Below are 16,541 nucleotides of genomic sequence, written 5' to 3'. Positions count from 1 at the left end.
CGACAGTGGCGAGGAAAAACTCCCTTTTAGGAAGAAACCTCGGCAGACCCAGACTCTTGGGTCTGCCGAACAAAGGTGCATTTTGGCATTTTCAAATATCTTTTGGGCAAACAAAGGAACTACTTTGCTGTATTCCCAGCCATGAAATGCAACAGTCTTCTTAGTCCCTCTTTGTCCCCCTCCCCCCCTCTCACCCAGGAGGCCCTGATCATGGCCAGCATGGAGCACCCCCACCTGGTGCGTCTGCTGGGCGTGTGCCTGAGCCCCACCATCCAGCTGGTCACCCAGCTCATGCCTCACGGCTGCCTCCTCGACTACGTGCACGAGCACAAGGACAACATCGGATCGCAGCTGCTGCTCAACTGGTGTGTCCAAATCGCCAAGGTAAGAGACCACAATCAGGTCAAGAGAGGATGGCATCTGGTGCCGCCGCAGCGTTGGTGTGTTACTGCACTGCATGTGTTGGCAGGTGTGAGGGTTGTAATGGGTTTGTGTTCATGTCACATTTTTTCCCAAGCCAGAATGTGACGGATGGTGACATGTAGAGGCTTGCGTCCAGTGTCACCCCAAACAAGCTCACATTTTTGCAAATACATGATATTATTGCACATTCCAAATGCTTATTTAAACAGCTTTCAAAACATTGTTGAACTGCTTTTACAACGTCCCTGATCTGTATAACCTTTAAGTTACTTACTCAGTTTTTTTTTCAAACCTTTTGGCATTGTATCAAGATCTATGCAACATGTGTGCAGCGAATTCAGAAAATCCGAGCATTTTCAGTGTCATTTCACGAACAAATACAGTGTTTGGATCTATTGTTGTAGACTTTTTAGCATGAATCTCTTCCAGTTCGCCCTTTGTTGATCCTAATTATCCTCACTGCTTGACACACTGATCATTTTCACAACCCTTCAAAATGACACAATAGGCCACTGACGTTGACAAGCAGACAAGCCTAGTTTGCCTTGAACTCTGTCTGAGAAGCACATCAACACGCATTATTTTTTCGGGGAATGAGTGACGGGCGCAAGAAATTCACGAATTATATACCCGTTCTCTGCTACACAAACAAAATCTGCACTCAGAATCGTCGAAACAGCCGTAAGGCTTGAGATATTGTATGTACTTTTGCTTACCCAAAGAACATTTGTGTTGTGTTTGCAAATTAAGCCGATGCAGCCAGACTGCTTGATAGTGTGACTGCCGGGCGAGATTTAACATCTCTGAGTTATAACGTTGGGATGGCAGTAGGGTGCTAGGCTGCTATTACATGCTGTGCAGGCAGACATCTGCTGTGATACAGAGGAATCTCCCCCATCAGCTCTGGAAGCAGTAGCTGACAAAAGGCTGATTTACCTCTGGCACTGATCAGCCTGATTGGATTTTGGACAATAACTGTTAATATTCTACAATGGTTGATTTTGTGCTCTCCAAGTTTGCCAGTCACCTATTGTGTATTCTGAAGATGCGTGGTTACTACCCATTGAGGTTTGAATTCCCTGCTTCCAGTGCAGCTATGCCTCCAAGAAGTGTAATTAAAATTGCTGTCAGTTATTTCAAGCCAAGTACTCCATGTATATAGACTGTGTGTGTTGCTTTATGGCCAAAATTCAAGACAAACTGAGCAATTGCAACAGTATGTCAGTTAAACATTAATTGCTATCACAGTGCCACTATATACTCAGTCTTGGCCATTGCCAAAGTGACAAAGATGAAGCAGCTTCACTTATGCCATTTATGCATAACTTCTTCATGCATCTTGAGTAAATTGGATAGCTACACAATATCACAGAATGTTACGTTTAAATGTAACCAAGGGTCTATCCCCTGTGATCATGGCAGCTGAAGCGACACAGAAATTAGCCATAGTTCTCCCTGTCACATATAAAGTGCTGGGTAAAGAAACGGCTCCAGGGATTCAAAAAAACAGTTGTAGAGTTAGATCCCTGATCAGATAAGCCACTAAACAATCTGTGCGGGACCAGTGGTCTGATATAGGTGAGGAAGCAGCAGGTTTACATGTAGCCCCGCAAAACCAAGACAGATGGGATCTGCTTTGTGATCTGGCTAACAGAGATGCATGTACATGGCTAATTGTAAACAAATATTTATATTATATAAATATATATTAAAAGTCCCATATTATATCATAAAAAGTGAGATTTCAATGTCCTTTTTTTATTATAAAGCAGGTTGAGGTGATATATAAATACCGTAAAAACATCAAAACGCTTAATCCACGAAGAAATGCACACAGTCCGTATTCAGAAACGGTGCCTTTAAACGAGCCGTCAGGACTTCCGTAAGGTTGTGATGTCACAACTATGCTATATAAAGGTAGAAAGCGTCACTACAATGGCGTTACAGTCATTCCCCCGGCTGCAATGATGGTGTAAAAGCTCCGAGAGCGCAGATGTGGAAGACTCGAAAATGCTGACCAATCAGAGCAGACTGGGCTTTTTCGGCGCTAATATGGAGCGAATCCGAAAGACGGTGAATACAGGTATATTCAGACAGACAGTATGAGAAAAAGAATGTGGTTTTTGAACACTATGTAAACATGTCGAAACCCAAATTACATTCAACACTTCTTCCAATAAATTGGGCCTTTTTTTCATCACACCAAACATATTTAAACATTTTTAAGTGTAAGGAAACTTGGTCTTAAAAAGTAAACCCAAAATTTGCATGTTTTATAAATGACCCGCTGTGCTTGAAAACTCGTTCACACACCATTCTTCAGATAATTTCCTCTTTCTAAACGGCTATTGGAGTTGATTCATACTGGTCATCGTTAAAGGCATTGTTCTCGTTTCATCTATCTGTGTCAGGAGTGGGAGCTTTGGTTTCATTAGATGGGGGGATAGTGTGGGAGGTCTTAACCCTTTAATCCCCCATGATGGATGATTCCCAAAAGCTTGAGGAGCGGGTTACTTAAGCAGGTACTTATTTCCGTAATTGCATTCGATCTCACCTGTGGCAGCAGCCACTGTGATATTTAACTCTGTAACAGGGATTGTGATTGATTGCATTAACTGATTCATTTTTGTGACTAGTGTGGATGAACGTGATTGATTGATTGATTGATTGATTGATTGATTGATTGATTGATTGATTGATTGATTGATTGATTGGAAGTCATAGGCTGATAATTTGTTTTTATTAAGGTGCTCATATTATGTTTTTTTTGGCTTTTCCCCTTTCCTTTATTGTGTTATATATCTTTTTTGTGCACGTTATAGGTTTACAAAATGAAAAAGCCCAAAGTCCACCCCAAAGGGACTCACCATCTCCAACAGAAAACACTGTTCACAAACTGCTCCAAACAGCTCTATTGTAGTCTTTACTTCCGTGACGAATGTGCGTCACTTTGTAACACACGTTATAATGCTCGCCTAGCTGCTGGCGTGGCACTCCCTCATACTCTGCTTCTGACTGGCTGGTAGTCCTTACCTAGGTACTGCGCATGTGCGACTCCCAACAAAGATGGAACAGAAGTGCAATGCCTCACTCTGTAGCTAAAACAGAGAGCTCAACACACAGGGTGAAAAGAGGAGCTGCAGCAATGTGCAGTACAACAAAAATATGGTGTTTTTTGGCAATTAAACCATGTAAACCTATTCTGATATAACCTCTAAATTAGGGCTGTCAGCATTAACACGTTAATCGCGATGAATTTAAGGGCAGAGCATAATGCGTTAATTTTTTTTAATCGTATTAATCGCATGCCGCCATTTAATCATTTATTTTCACTTCACTCGGCTTTTACGTCATGCCTAACAGGCTACTATTTTGCTGTACTTCCTCGTAACACATCCTGCTGCTGCAGGAATAGCAACGCAGATTTCGGTGCCTCATTCTGGTGCCACTGATATGTCTGCGCTTCTCTCAGATGCTCTGAAACAGACGTTACAGGCAACAGAAACATTGCTGCACGTGACACTATACTCGACAGCAGCTAACGTTAGCCTACCGCTAGCTAGTAGGTGGATTAAACATGGTTACAATGCTGACAGCTAATGCTAAACGGTGTAAAGTTTGTCTGTATTTCACTGTAGAGGATTCCGACACCGGGATGTAACAATCTGCAGCTGCTGTTGTCGGAAAAACACAGACGGTGCGTTCAATGAAACTGGTAATTTACAGCCTTGTGGTGCATTCAAAGTTGTTGTTAAATGCCCTTTTCCCATCTGGTGGTTGTTTTTGTCATTCAACAGCTAGTTACTAGTGAAATAAGTTATTGTTATAGTGATTACATTATTATTAAACATTTCATTTTGACGATATGGCCTTAGCAATAAACAAGCCATTCTTTAATCTTGCCAACTGTTTAGTACCCTTCTTTTTTTTTAACTTTCTTAAAAAGTATCGATTCAGGCACCGTTAAGGTACCGGTACCGTTTTAAAAGTACCGCTTTAGCACCGGTATCCCAACCAAACAATACCCAACCCTAATATTGACTCTAGATTCAAATGTGTGACTAGATTAAATATATAATAAACAAATACAAATCTTAAAATCAAGTTCATAAAGTCATTTTCTTTGCATTCATTTGATTCCCAATCAAGATACACTGGCAAGAATTGCTTTCCATCGTTAATATGTACTTAAAAACAGTTCTGAAATGCAAAATAATAGAATTTTAATCATGTGATAAAACATGCGATTAATCGCGATTAACTATAGAAATTCAATGATTAATCGCGATTAAGAAAATTTAATCGTTTGACAGCCCTACTCTAAATACAATTATGAACCTGAAAATGAGCATAATATGAGCACTTTAAGTGAATTAGTGAATCAATGTAGTGCTAGTCTGGATCCCTGAAAATGTAATTCCAGGATAATCGTGATGTGTGTGTTGTCGCTGTCTAACTCCGTTCTCTTGGGGAAACAACAAAGAGTTTGAAGAAAATTTGGATCATGCAAAAAGGCAGGCCTGCTTCTTTTGGGGCATGATTGTAAAGATTTACAAAAAATATGTTTACGCCATTTACTATCTTACTGGGATGTTTTTTGGATAGCTTACGTTGCTGTATTGTGTAAACTGTTAACTTCATTTAATATTGTAAGTGGCGTTTTCTTTTGTTGGGGTGCAAATGTTCCACCAAAACAAGTTCCTTCATGAGACAATTTTGGTAGAGCCACCATCGCTGTGCCCAGAACTTAGCGATGAGAGACTATAAATTGAGACACATCGCTTAGGATTTTTAATGGTTTCTTCATGGCTGGACCAAAGTGGTGGACGGACAAACCGGCCATCCCTTGAGCCATGTCGCTATGGCTAAAAAAACTAAGCAAAACTACACCAAACTGCTAATGGATACATCTGATTATACTCCTTACTGATAAAGGTATATGTTCCCACTTACAGCAGCAAGTCTATTTAACAACCTGTGTATCCCAGGCCACACAACCTGAGCACACATGGAGTTGAGCTTAATGCTCAGTCACAGCATTAAAGCCAGATATCTTGTTTCTTCTCTGTTATATTAGCCTCGTCGATCCTCCTCACAGCTCCTCCATCACATAGCCTCGAGATATTTTCCAAGCCACAAAAAGACAGACGTTCTCTGTAGTGTCTCCACGAGTTAATGTGTCTTTCCTTTTATGTGTGCATATATGTGTCTCGGTGTGCATCTGAGTACATTCCCGTGTGTGTTTGGGCATGTGAGCTGAATAAATAACGCTGAGCCCTCTTCTCTGAGTGATCTTTGCCCACTCAAGGTAATGATGGGGAAACTGTCCTCCAGGAGAAACAGCATCCTTCTGAAAACACACAATTTTCTAGCAAAGTGGAGAGTAATTTTTTCTTGGTCTTCAGTTTGCTTTAAAAAAAGTAGTTGTTAAGAACTAAGGACAGAGGGGAGGGAGGGAGGGGGAGAAGGTATTAAATAACAGAGAGGGAGAGAGAAAAAAGAGTGGGAAAAGGGATCTTTGCAGCATGATGAGGGCCATAGGACGTAGTGGATACATAAATCAAAAGGACCTTATAGTATTACGAGTATTGAGGTTCTTTACTTAAAGGAATAGATGAGAATTGGGCTTTTTTGCCTACTTGCAGAAAGTTTGATGAGAAGATTAATACCGGTCTCATATCTGTGTGTTCAATATGAAGCGAGAGGCAGCAACCAGTTAGCTTAACTTAGCACAGAGGCTGGAAATGGGGGATACAGATAGCCTGGCTGTATCTTTATTCATTATTCCGAATAATTCAGCTTGGGTTGCTCGTGTTTCCTCCTACAAAGTTTCATGTGCGAGTGAATAGTTGATAGTTAGGGAAACATCAAGCAAGTTGAAGACTCAGAGAAGCCTTAGCAATTTCAGCGTTTTCAGTGACTGTAAACACAGAGAAACCCTCTCCTTGTCATGATCATCGCTTTGCATTACGACGTGAATGAAAGAATGCAAACATCATTACATTGCTGTTAATAATTGCACTCCATAGTATCCTATTCAATAGAAAGACGAGGGAAACCTTCTAATCATCGCTCCACAGTACAGTATATCACAAAGTGAACGAAAGAATGTCAACACATTTACTTTGGGATATATAGGTGAAGCACGGCAGGGGCCTAATAATGTTTAACACAAAAAGCTAAATGTAGTGCCATAGAACTATGAAGTAGCAGAAAATGGAAATACTGAAGTACATGTACCTTAAAATAGTACTCGTGTAAATGCACTTAGTAATTTCCCAGAACTGGCATTCATTGTGTTGTCCATGCTCGCTGCCAAACCATACAAACCAGGCGGAGAGAAACTCTACTTTTCTATTTCACCATAACGTTGTGGCAATTTGCCAATCCCCCCCACCATCGCCACAACAACAGCACAAACGCCAGCCGTATGTGGGCTCTGACCCAGGCAGGTGACCGCTGCGCCGCAAATTGATTGGCCGAGGCCTGTCGCCAGGCAGTGACTCTTCATCACTGAGTGTTTTGGGCATTGAGATAATGGCCCCCATTAATCTCCAGCCACACTCAGGGCTGCCCCACTCCCACTGCCACACACACACACACACAATGACTGACGCTCACACATTATACAGGACACACACAGAGGTCTCTTTAGATCTGTGTGAATGGCCTCTAATTTATTAGTCTCGATCTCTCCTTTCTATTCTTCTACTTTCCCATCTTTCTGTTCTTGTACTGTCCTTTATTTCATTTCCTCATGTGTTGCATCCTCTCCTTACCTCTTCTTTGCTCTACTGTCCTTCCCTTTTATTCCCCTTCTTTCCTTTTCTTTGTTTCCTATCCTTTCCTCATCTTTCATGTCCTTTTCCTCCTCTTGTTTAACTTCCTTTCTTTCCCTTTTGTTTCCTTTCCTCTTCTTCTCTTTTCTTCCCTTTCTGTCTTATTCTTCCTTTTCCTTTCCTCCTTCCACTCATAAACCGCTGCATAGCCTTTCCTTTTACAAATCTGCCCATTTCTCTGTTTCCATGGTGGCCATGTGCTCGGTTTAGCGGAGGTCAAATTTTGCCCTACATCTCCTTCTACATGAGTCATGACCCACTCCAGGCTACATATCCTCAAGTGACCGTGTGTGTGTGTGTGTGTGTGTGTGTGTGTGCGCGTGTGTGTGTGCGCGTGTGCGCTTGTGTGCTTGTGCAAATGTGTGTCGTTGTGGAAAACTAGGAATTTCTCAGTGCAAAAAAATGACCTCATTCTCGCATTCTGTCTCTCTCTGCATCTCCCTCTTGTCTCCCATCTTCTTTTTATCACTCACTAACTGATTCTCTCTCTCCCTCTCTATTTCTCTCGCTCACCCTCTCACACACACATATACAGAGTATTTTTTTCCGTTAGCTTTTGGATTATTAATGGAATAATTAGGTTTGGGATGTATTTTAATGAACAAATCAATCACTGAATTAAATATGGGATCGGAAGTGAGTGCATGCGGGGCTACGGGACTCTTTTAATTTTGCTCCCCTCTCCTCTCCTCTCACTTTCTCTCTCTCTGTCTTCCCTTCACAGTCTCTCTCCTCAGGCTCCGTATAATAAAGGTAGAGTAGATCCGGCAGGTCGCTGTCCTGCCTGTGAAATGATTGGCTTTGGCAGTGAAGCCTGGGCTGGATGAGGGTCTTGAATGGTTTTTGGGGGGATGGAGGTGGGATGGCTGCTTGACGGGTGGTTGTATCTAGGCCACATTCAGCTATTAGGTTTGTGAGCAGTGATGGAGTAGAGCAGTTCCTATAAACATACCCACTGGCAAACTTGTGGACTGACATTAGCACAACATGCCCTGCAGGGAAACCCTCCAGTTAGAGTAGAGCTCTGCTGTCGTGGCGGACCTGGACGGCGTTTTTTTTCGGATTGACAGTGCCAATGATAGTACTGGGCATTGCCCTCAAATAATTTCTCCAAGGTAAGCTTAATACCGTAGTACTTATAAAATATGCATGGAAGCACATGTGCGCAAGCAATGGCATGATCGTTTAAATCTACAGTACATAAAACACACACACATACACACAGACACACTTCTTTTTCCAGTCAAATCAGCAGACATCTCCCCCACTGCTTAGTCAGGGAAAGGAAAAGGAAAATCTGGGGACCTTTTAAATTTGGCTCCCGATCTTTGGCCCCCATATGTGTGCATTCTTGCGTTAATATTCTTGTGTGGACGCACAGATGTGTACACGCTTCCACAACGGAGTGTGTGTGTGTGTGTGTGTGTGTGTTTAGATTTGCATCCTGCGGTGGCTCCCCGGAGATGCAACCCGATGGCAGAAGATCCAATCTGGTCAAGCTTAGTGTGGAGCCCTCCGTGTCATTCCCTTCCCTGCTCTGTGCTGAGCAAACACATCTCGCCCGTCCTCATTAGCCAAGACTTAACGCTCTCTTTCCCTCCCTCTCTTCCTCCCCTGCACATATCCTTCATTTTTCCCTCCCTCAGTGGAGGATGGATTCCAGTCTTTGCTTTGAATCAAAACACCTCCCTCTCCCGTGCTCTTGTGTCTATCATGTCATTGCATCTCAATGAAAGGAGCGATGTCAACCAGATCAACTTTATGGACATGTGGTCCTGAAACATGGCAACATGGCATCAGATCAGTGGGCTTTTCTGTGTAAACATCACTTTGGTCCCTCTCTTCATGCTCCTTGTGGTACCCCATGGATTTATTTTTTCTTTCTCGAACACATTGCTCCCTGCCTTTGTCTTGTGTAGATTGCCCTCATACATCTTGAGAGCCTCTATTTATCCCCCGTTAAAAATACTATAGCCAACGGCCTAGCAGGGCCTCCTAAAGACACACCATTGGCATGCTCAGAAAACCCCAAGAGATACTAATCCGGCATCTTAGAAGAGTCCGGCATACATGCATTATGCTTGCAAGAAGACCAGTAGTGATTGTATATATTTACATAATGAAAGATCTCACAGAAGAATACGGTGAATTCATTTCAAAACAACATACTGTAGATACCAGATATCAGTGTATGCTGCCATCCTTTAGGTGTGAATATAAGGTGCTATGGCAGGAGCAATTAAGAGCACATTCTGCTATGCACTGAAAGGCAAATTACTTAAGAGTTGCATGACTCCTGTCAACAACGTCCATTCAAATTCCTGGTAACGGTTGATGAGAAAACGCAATGCAGCCTGGAGGTGATACATGTTTTCACCTCAGCGTATTTATCATTGGCAGGTTGATCATGTGTATTCTCAGGATTTCCCCCTTTCTGGTCTACATATCCCTTCCTCAGCTGAATTATTTTTATCCCCCCCTCAAAGTGATCAATGCTACTTCACCAATAGACCATATATTATATACCTAAAATGGAAGTGTTTAAAACTAAGTAAAGCGCTGTAACGTGAACACATAGTGCCACAGAACAATAACATCCGAGCAACAGTTGCTGGTTGTATTTAGCCTCTACAGAGCTCCGGGACGCCGTCTACCAGCAGCAGTTGTTTTAATAGGTGACTGTGAGCCTGCTACAGGCACCACCAGATGACGGTCCTTTCAGGGGCCGTGGTGGTGGAGTTCAGGCAGAAAAATTGAGCATCATGCGAAACGACTAGTTAAGTTTAGGATAAAAGTCGTGGTTAAATCACTCCCGTTCATTAATACGTGTTTTGGCATGGCTGGCCGAGTGGCACTATATCCATGGTATTGAAAGGGGGATTTAATGCTTGCATGTTTTGTTTTTTTTGTGCAAAAATGTGATGGATATGTGGCAGCACTTAATAACACTTTTGGCCAAATTACCTCCTCAAATATGCAAAGTCACTTCAGGTGTAATGCACTTTTGGGGGGCATAAGTTAGTTTGGTTCCATGTTGGATCCACAATAATTAAGCTTTTAGTTTAAGTTAGTTTTAACTTTTCATTATATCTATAATTTCCGTCACTTAAAATGGATGAAAACTTTAATTGCAGATATAAAAACAAGAATATAGCATCAAAGTTCATCCTTGATTTTGGAAATGGTAGTATGAAAAAAACAATCCCAACTCAATATTTTTGGATATTATACATACTTCACTTGTGCATATAATGAACTGTCTGAAAATGCTTTAAAATGGCAAGCAACAATGATTTATAGTGAATGATTGATGTGTTCAGTGCCACCCTATACATTCAGTTTATTTTATTCCAGTCAGTATTTTCTACTAAAACACATTATACTACGTTGTAGTGAATTTATAGTACTGTCAGCAGGATATATGTTAGTGATCCATGTTCAGCACTGCATTTACCAGGGGCTTTATTAATAATGCAGTCTCACAATTCTTTGCATCTCAGATCTTGTTGGGAAGCACATCACACCATGATTACCAAACAATCCAACTATCCGACACCAAACAAAACGAACTAATGTGCACCCTGAGCAGTTTTCCCCTTCCTAACTCGCATTCACAAATTCTTCCCGTCCACACACACACACACACACACACACACACACACACACACACACACGGACCAGTCCCCAGGAGTATGTTGATGTCCCTGCTGATGCAACAAAACGAGAACACAGGGTGGAGGGAGACTGAGGAGGAAGAGTGTGAGGTGATGATGAGAGCGGGTGGCGGAGTGCTAAGCCCCTCGGGTCTTTCTAATTATCTGTAAGGATCAGCAGTGCTCAAGGATGCATAAGGGGAGGGATTTGACTGCCAGATCCACTGGGTAGGAAGGCCTGATTGGATCGGTCACCTCTCCCTACACACCCATTACTCATGACGCCTGAAGCCGAGGCTCATTAGACACGTGTGAAATTCGGGATTCTCCTGCAACCAGGTTTCTGAAATCTGCTCACTGCAGGAAACTCCTCTTCTTCGACTATCTAGTCCTACAAATGTCATTTTCTGGTACAAATGAATTTTATGCAATCAAGTTTTTAATTTTCTTGATAATAGTAGCCGTATTATAAACAAACAAGATTCAGCGAGGGAGGGAAATAATACTCGTTTGTGTGCCCACGTGTATGCAATAATGCATTTGAATGCATATGATTTGTATAAGCACTCATGTTGTCCCTGTCTATCAGAAGTAGCCAGTGGGCAGGTCGAATCAAGTCGATGGCTTCTCACCATGATAATTATCCGCTGCGATTTTAAAAATTATAACCTCTCAGTGTCACAGCAAGTAGCTGAAAAATCATAGGCATCAGTGTGAAGGTGGAGTGTACAGCCTGGTGCTGAGTTGATTCTTCTTTATTTTCTTCCTTCCCACTCTTCCTAACTTTCTCTTCTCTGTTTGCGTCACCTGTCGAACTCGGATGCTGCTGAGCTGTCAATGAAACCCATCATTACTGTCCTCACGGCTGCCCATAGGCTATCTACAACTTCACAGGATCCCAATTGAGCGCTGTTAATAGATGCTTGGAACGCGTCGTCACCCAGCAAGGACATTTAGCCACATGCGCTGATCTTTTGTTGCAGCTAATCATTGACTTGATAGCAAGAAGTGCTGTGTTTTGATTTGAGATAACTTTAAGGAATTGCAACTTTATATTACCGTCGTTAATGAGAAGAGCGGAAATGATTCTCGCTGATCAAAAAGTTGCCGTTTCCCCCCTGTCTAATTCCACCGCTGCGGCCACAGAGTTATTGACATTTGCTCATGTAAATTTGCCAGCAGCGGTCTTTCATTGCCTGCACAGTGACATTTTGGAAGGATCTTTCTGTCCCACAGGGGAGTTGAGATCATGGCGACAGAGCTTAGATGATTCTACATTTGTTTCCCTCTCTTGAGGTGGAGGCAATTAAGAAAGGAAGCCAGAAGACACCCAGCACCGATAAGTTCTGACATTGTTCTCAGACTCCACTCCCACCCAGGGAATTTCACCCTCTCTTGCATTATCTCACACTGTGTACACACACTCACAAGTGCACACAGATGCACACGCACTCGTGTAGCACTCAGGTTGATAGATAGATGCATTTTTTCCTGCACTGTGGTTCCACAACGGCTGAATGCGAAGCAAATGGGGCCTGCATCCCGACTGCTGCGCCACCACTGAGCTGTCGTTTTATATGTCACATTATGTCACATTCACCTGGATCGTTCATTAACCATGCAAACCATCCGGTGACGCATTTTGGAGCTTATGGTTTTCCGCGGAGATAATTCTAGACGGTACACTACCTTAGCAAATTATCTAAACTCCTTTCTTTTTTTCCTGCCGTGCTTTTTTTGCAAAATTGCTCCACGCTGAACCTAGCCTTAAAGTGCTTTAGAAATTAATTCATAACATTGTTTCTGAATAAAGTTTGTGTGAATACACACATGATTAAAGAGAGGCGCATTGAATAGCTTCTTCTCGCGCCTTCTATCTCTCTCTATCTCTCACACACACACACACACACACACACACACACACAACACACAGAGGTTTCTTGGAGACTGCCAGCTCAGTGGGAATGCCTTCCATTCTATCTCCCGTGCAGCACACAGCGCATGACAGACGACCACCTGCACCACCTGAGCAGACCCATTGTGCACGCTCCTTATCGCACTGGTCCCAGTTCCCGGTGTGCGGACAGTGCCATATTACTCACATTGTTGCCGCCTCTGCGCCCATTCGGTGGGGGCGGCGTGGTTTCGGCAGGAGATGGAGGGGGGTGCACCGCATGCGGTGCTCTTATCGCTCCCTCTGGAAGCAGGCACCTCACCTTCTGGTTCCTGTAACCTCTGCATGCTGCCTTTTTTTCCCCATCATCTCTTGACATGAATTCCCAAATAAACTGCAGCTCATGGATACTGCGCAAGCGTTTGTAGACATGTATCATTAAAATAATTTAACCACTGATGGTTCCCACTGCGTCCTCAAAAAGAAAGCATGTTGCCTGGCAACAAATGCAGAAAAGTTGTGCTAAATAAACTATATCATGTTGGTGTATAGCTCATGTTGGTAATATCTCAGACAAATATCGGATCTGCTGAAGACCTGAGTTGAATTTATGACCTGCTGTACTCCATCATGTCCATCCTCCTCTTTCTCCACTTACCTTCCAACTGCTTTCCTTTCATACCCAGCATCTTTTATTCCACAGCATCTTTCTCTCCCGCTGAGGTGTACTGCTCCCTGCAGTTCCACACCACTCTTTTTTCATGCCTCGTTTCATCCTCTTGTCCTCCATTACTGAAGACTCAGATCTTGAGTCCTCTTTTTTTTCTTCCTGCTATAGAGAAGGGGCTAATGGGTCACAGAGCAGTCGTGATCTGGTCTGTGGCATGCTTAAGAAAACTTGTAAACAATTCAGGATTCTGCAGAGATGAAAAACAGACCTTCAGTGTTGTTTAAAACTGAGATTTTATTCTGCCTGGTAGAGCGTGTTGGGTCAGAAGAGGATAGAGAGTAACTACTCCCAACAAGCCGCATCCACTCACGAGTCATTTGACTGAACTCTGAAACGCATGACATATAATAATGACGTATAATATGAGGAAAGTGAACATATGAGCTTGATGTGAAGATGGGTATCGCGGTGGTGAAATTCATTCATTCATTCAACCTTTATTTATACTCGAGGAATCATTAAGGGGCGGCCCTCATTTACAATGCCAATCGAGACAAATTACAAAGACAAAAACAAAACATCACAGACAAGAAAAGAAGCGACACTATCATATATAAAATAGAAAGTCACTCAGGGCCCTATTTAAAGATCTAAGTGCACGGCGTGAAGCGCATGGCGCGGGGGTGTCCAAATCCAATTTTGCTAGTTTGACAGCGGAAAAAAGGGTCCGAGCGCCGGGCCCATGGTTCAAAAGGGTTGAACTTAGTGTCTTCATTAATTCATAGGTGTGTTTTGGGCTTAACATGCAATAAACCAATCAGAGGTCATCTCCCATTCCCTTTAAAAGCCAGGCGTGTTTGTACCTTGGCACATTGCTATTATGATGGCGGATTTGCACCGTAATATTTTTATTTGTAATCTTTTGCGTGTTTGTGTGCTGCTGCGCTCCCTGTGTTTGTGTAACAAGCATAGTGTGCGCACGCTGTTCATAAGCCTAGGAACATTTTACTAATGTGCTGTTAAAATAACAATGAAATGCTGCGTTATTGACTTTAGACCAGGTTTTTGTTGGTCATTGGCGTGATCACTTCCCGCTGCCTCATGATAGCAATACGGCAAGAATGCACCTGAACACACCTCCGTGTAAGACCAGTACGCCCATGGGCGCACAGATGTGCGCAGATGCATTTGCTATTTAAACGACGTGGGCGCTGGACGGGAAACTGACAACTGCGTCGGTCTTAAACTAGCAAAGACACTTGCGTCGGGCTTTGCGCTGCGCCGGGTGCAAGATAGGGCCCTATAACTTTTCTAAATTGGAAAAATAATTTGATGAATAAATTAGGATAAGGATGCGAAAGAAAGAACGATTATGTAAAGCAATTGCAAGTAAGTTTGCAGGTTTAAAACCAGATTTCTAAATTGTACAAAAGGCACAAGAGAGGCTGCACAACTAGTTAATAGCTAATGGGTGCCAGTGATGCTGGCTCGTCCTCAAGCACACTCTGACTCTTGCAAACGTCTTACCTAAACAGCTTTTTAGAAGTTACATGAAGTTCAATGTTTAAAAAAAAAGTTTCATTTTTTTTAAAACTACTTTAGAAGCACTTGAGCTCTGAGGGCTTAAAACGCACCCCAGTGTCATTTTAGATGTGCAACAGCGCTGCTTGGTCCTTAACCTTAATGCTCCAGTGTAGCATGTGGCTAACAAAGCTCTCTGTGTGCTGTGAGAGCTGGGAAAAGTTCTCAGGGACCTTTCATACAGGGTTCAAGTACGTGGTTTTTTTTGGGAAATGGAGGCCTTCCCTGAACTGGACGAATGTATTGTGGGTTGTTAATGGAATCATAGCATTGAATTTTCCTTTCCCACAACCTGTCAATCTTTCATTCAAAAAGCAAAGGTTTTGCTTCCATTACTTGAAAAATTCGGACTTTTATAGGTACAGTACATGTTCTGAGCAAATGTAATCGGATGCCTTTGAAATCTTTGCATGCTTGGTGCGGCCTTATTTTTTCTGTTCCGAGTCACTTTCTTGAGGTTGTATCTTGCAATTGCATCGTGCGGTCTCACGGTGATGATGCACTTCTGTTGAGTCCACAAAGGCTTAGGTCTGTCTCGCTGCAAGTTCAGCAAGTGCTTAAGGGCTCTGACTTGAACTTTAGGAGCCTTTGTGCAGATTGTTAGTGTCTGCAAACCTGCAGACTTTCTAAACGAAATTTGACACAAGCTATAGCTTTAGTTATGTCAATAAATATTCCCCTTGTGCATACAGGTATACACGTTGACATGAATGTGAGAGTTTGTTTTATTTGAAGTATTTTGAAACTAAAAGAGACTCAGACATGATGCATTTTACCTCCATCAACACGAACATCTTTTTTTAAAGGTAAGCCGTGAACTTATGCTTTGAACTTTGAGTGCAGTAGATCAGGGGAAAGTCTTAAGTGGTGCACAGCTCCAAATGTAGCTCTTTCTCCGAGGCAGATGGCTTTTCTTTCTGCAAAGAAAAAAAATGGAGAGAGCACAAAGTGATGCTGCCTTTCGCGCTGACAGGCAAGTACTTCACTCTTCATTCAAGCTGTTGTTGCTAACTTGCAGTTAGCAACTTCATTTTGTGTGGAGTTTAAACAATTTCACCTCAAAGACCAGGCATTAGTTTCAGTAATAAACGGAACCCTACAACCAATCTGGGGAAGCTCTACAAGAGATGACAGGGGCCAGCTCTCCCTGTCAATCACACACATATTGGTTATATTGTGTGTGGCTCCAGAGCATAAAAAAGGGAAGGAGAATTTGAACATGTTGTTTTCCAAACATGGCAGGTGTAATTACTTCCTCTGCAAGTTCCTGTATGATCTACAATATGCAAGTTATGTAATCACAAATTATCCAATTCCACTTCTATTTCTAAGGACTTCACTTACTTCAGGATTGTAACGCTCAAGCAGTGTTAAAGCGGCACAGTCAGCGGGACCCTCTCAGCCTGAAACCCCGGCTACCCCCACATCCTCCACTGGGACACTGGTGTTTACCGACCAGAGTGGCTGAAAATTAATTGGCT

General features: G+C 42.6%; 1 protein-coding gene across 6 annotated transcripts in view; it reads left to right on the top strand.

Moving 5' to 3' along the window:
• The window catches only part of LOC116044446 (receptor tyrosine-protein kinase erbB-4), a 281,156-nt gene that overhangs the window by 220,877 nt on the left and 43,738 nt on the right, over positions 1 to 16,541 (top strand). For 5 of the 6 annotated variants that reach the window (XR_004103671.2, XM_031291607.2, XM_031291605.2 and 2 more), the window contains exon 20: positions 199 to 384. Coding sequence is in view for 5 of the 6 variants with exons in the window: in XM_031291607.2 (XP_031147467.1) it covers positions 199 to 384 (186 nt within the window). In the remaining variant the exon portion in view is untranslated. The remainder of the gene's footprint in view (positions 1 to 198; positions 385 to 16,541) is intronic. The other variant, XM_031291606.2, reaches the window with a different exon arrangement.

This window comes from Sander lucioperca, chromosome 24 (genome assembly GCF_008315115.2).
Source record: "Sander lucioperca isolate FBNREF2018 chromosome 24, SLUC_FBN_1.2, whole genome shotgun sequence".
Taxonomy (NCBI): Eukaryota; Metazoa; Chordata; class Actinopteri; order Perciformes; family Percidae; genus Sander; species Sander lucioperca.
This window is presented reverse-complemented; position numbering and strand designations above follow the sequence as displayed.